A 2,340-nucleotide genomic window follows, 5' to 3' on the forward strand; every position below is an offset into this window, starting at 1 on the left:
AAGCATTGTGTATAATCTCGCAAAGTATTTTCCTAAACGTTATCGGAGAGCATAATAAAGTTGTAACTTTATTATATGCCTACTTAGGACAATTGTTGTTTTCCCCCAAAGAAAGAAGAAAAGATCATGTGTCAACTCAAAGTTCATAATTTAAGGATCTAGTTTCATTTTATTGGAAATAGTTTTAACATAAATCGAAAATGTGTGGCCGCTGTATTTTTCTAAGTATGATGACAGCATTCGAACCAAAAGAAAATAATGTTACTTAGCATTGGACATTATAGAAACATAGCTGCATATATTTTATAAATCGGGGTTATTTAACTTGGCATACTTGGAATAAAGAAAAAACAAAAAAATAAATGGGCTTATTGCACAAAACGACGTTTCAATAACGCGACCAATATCCTTGGTTTTCGTAGACCTCTCGAATCCTATTAGGCATCGAGTTGTGGTAGGACTGGAATAACTCCACGTTAAATTTTATATCTCGCCAAGCATTTTGCACAGCTTTCAGTAATTGTTCTGCATTTCTAACCTTGACATGGTCAACGTTTCGGACCATTTCCGCCCAGAGATTTTCTATCGGGTTCATGTCGCACCCTTTTGAAGGCCAGTTCATAACCTTTACGATATATTAACAGAAATAATGTAATGCCATTGTTAATTAAGCTGTGATAGAACATTTAACATCGGTGATAAGACACTTACCCTAAAACCGTGAGTCGCACTAAGCCTCTCCAGCGCTTCTGTGGCCAATCTTGCCGTATGTATTGGAGCGCGGTCGTGCATGAAGGTAAAGTTTCCGTCAGGAAACCTTTCCAATATGCTGGGCAAAGCGTCGTTTTCCAAGAGTTGAACATATCGTTGGGCATTGTTTCGTCCTTCGATATGAACCAAACATCCGGAATTCACCGCCGATAGCCAACCCCAAACGTTTACGGAAAATCGACCACTGCGTTGAACCTCGGTGATGTAGGGCCCTCTGTAGCGCATGCCAACAGGTCTTCTATCCCATATCTTTAAAACGTCAAACATACTTGATTAATGGTGAGCGAGTGTAAAGTAATAAATACTCTAACGATAGGCTTTGTTACTCTATGTCTATCTCCTCATTTAACACACTTCCGAACTAATTAAAATTACCTGGCCATTATGTCCAACGACGAAACTCTTCTCATCCGTAAAGACCACGGTTTCCCACTGCTCCAGTGTCCAATTTAAATGCTCTTGAGCAAATTCGAACCTCGCTTGTCGGTTTGCCGCAGTCAACTTATCTTTTTGGCAAGCGACCCTTCCGTGCAGCCCTTGGCTTGCCATGGCTCTTCCCACAGTTCTTACACTGGCTTGCAGCTCTAACGAGCCTCGCGGTTAAAAAAGGTTGTGCCCTACTCATCCGACCTATCAGACGGAGGTCTCTGTCCGTTAGGGCCCTTGGTCGTCCGGCTCTCTCCCTATAAGCTCCACCGTTAAATTCATTATTTCTTTGACGATCAATCCATGTAGCCACTGTGGTCGGTGAAACATTTAATTGCCGCGCTATTGCTCTATTGCAAAGACCTTGCTCATGAAGCCGAACTATTTCCAGTCGAATAAAAATTCTGTCAGCCATGTTACTAATTAAACTAATATGACGATAACTTGGTAAAAACATTAGGTTAAGGTTTCTTTTATACTGTAAATTTCAATAGAAAAAATGCTTTTTTTAAATTGCAAATAGGACAACAAGGTGTTCTAACTGATACGGACGTTTTTTACCTGAGAATTACAGCTTCAAATTGGTGTTTTTCAAGTGCTACTATTATTCTTTTTTATTGGGCGCGTTTCCGCATATATTTAATTTGATTCTTCCGCAATTCACCCAAAACAGTTTCCCCTATTCCCTGTTCTCCCCAACCCATTTCTCCCGATATTATTAAATATTTAAATATATGCGGAAACGTGCCCAATAAAAAAGAATAATAGTAGCACTTGAAAAACCTTTTAAGAATAAAAATAACACTTAATTATATAAAAGCAATGACTCGTTAAAGTTCTTTGTGTCCTTACACCAATTTGAAGCTGTAATTCTCAGGTAAAAAACGTCCCTATCAGTTAGAACACCTTGTTGTCCTATTTGCAATTTAAAAAAAGCATTTTTTCTATTGAAATTTACAGTATAAAAGAAACCTTAACCTAATGTTTCTACCAAGTTATCGTCATATTAGTTTAATTAGTAACATGGCTGACAGAATTTTTATTCGACTGGAAATAGTTCGGCTTCATGAGCAAGGTCTTTGCAATAGAGCAATAGCGCGGCAATTAAATGTTTCACCGACCACAGTGGCTACATGGATTGAT

At 38.5% G+C, this 2,340-nt stretch overlaps 1 protein-coding gene across 1 annotated transcript; it reads right to left on the reverse strand.

Moving 5' to 3' along the window:
- Window positions 1-1,116: 1,116 nt before the first annotated feature.
- LOC149685344 (uncharacterized) lies at window positions 1,117-1,612 on the reverse strand. Its single transcript, XM_089871010.1, has 2 exons — window positions 1,402-1,612; window positions 1,117-1,355 (listed from the first exon to the last, which is right to left on the reverse strand). Exons 1-2 carry the CDS (start codon window positions 1,610-1,612, stop codon window positions 1,117-1,119), a joined length of 450 nt encoding a protein of 149 aa, XP_089727136.1.
- Window positions 1,613-2,340: the final 728 nt, after the last annotated feature.

This window comes from Phalangium opilio, unplaced genomic scaffold (assembly GCF_054372755.1).
Source record: "Phalangium opilio isolate 3A_F unplaced genomic scaffold, DU_Popi_V2 ptg000032l_1, whole genome shotgun sequence".
Classification (NCBI taxonomy): Eukaryota; Metazoa; Arthropoda; class Arachnida; order Opiliones; family Phalangiidae; genus Phalangium; species Phalangium opilio.

Excerpts from the sequence above, each read along its gene's own strand:
- LOC149685344 (XM_089871010.1), bottom strand. The coding sequence starts at position 1,612 with ATGGCTGACAGAATTTTTATTCGACTGGAAATAGTTCGGCTTCATGAG. Across the intron at positions 1,356-1,401 it reads CAGAGACCTCCGTCTGATAG|AGCTGCAAGCCAGTGTAAGA; the intron begins GTCGGATGAGTA and ends GAGGCTCGTTAG.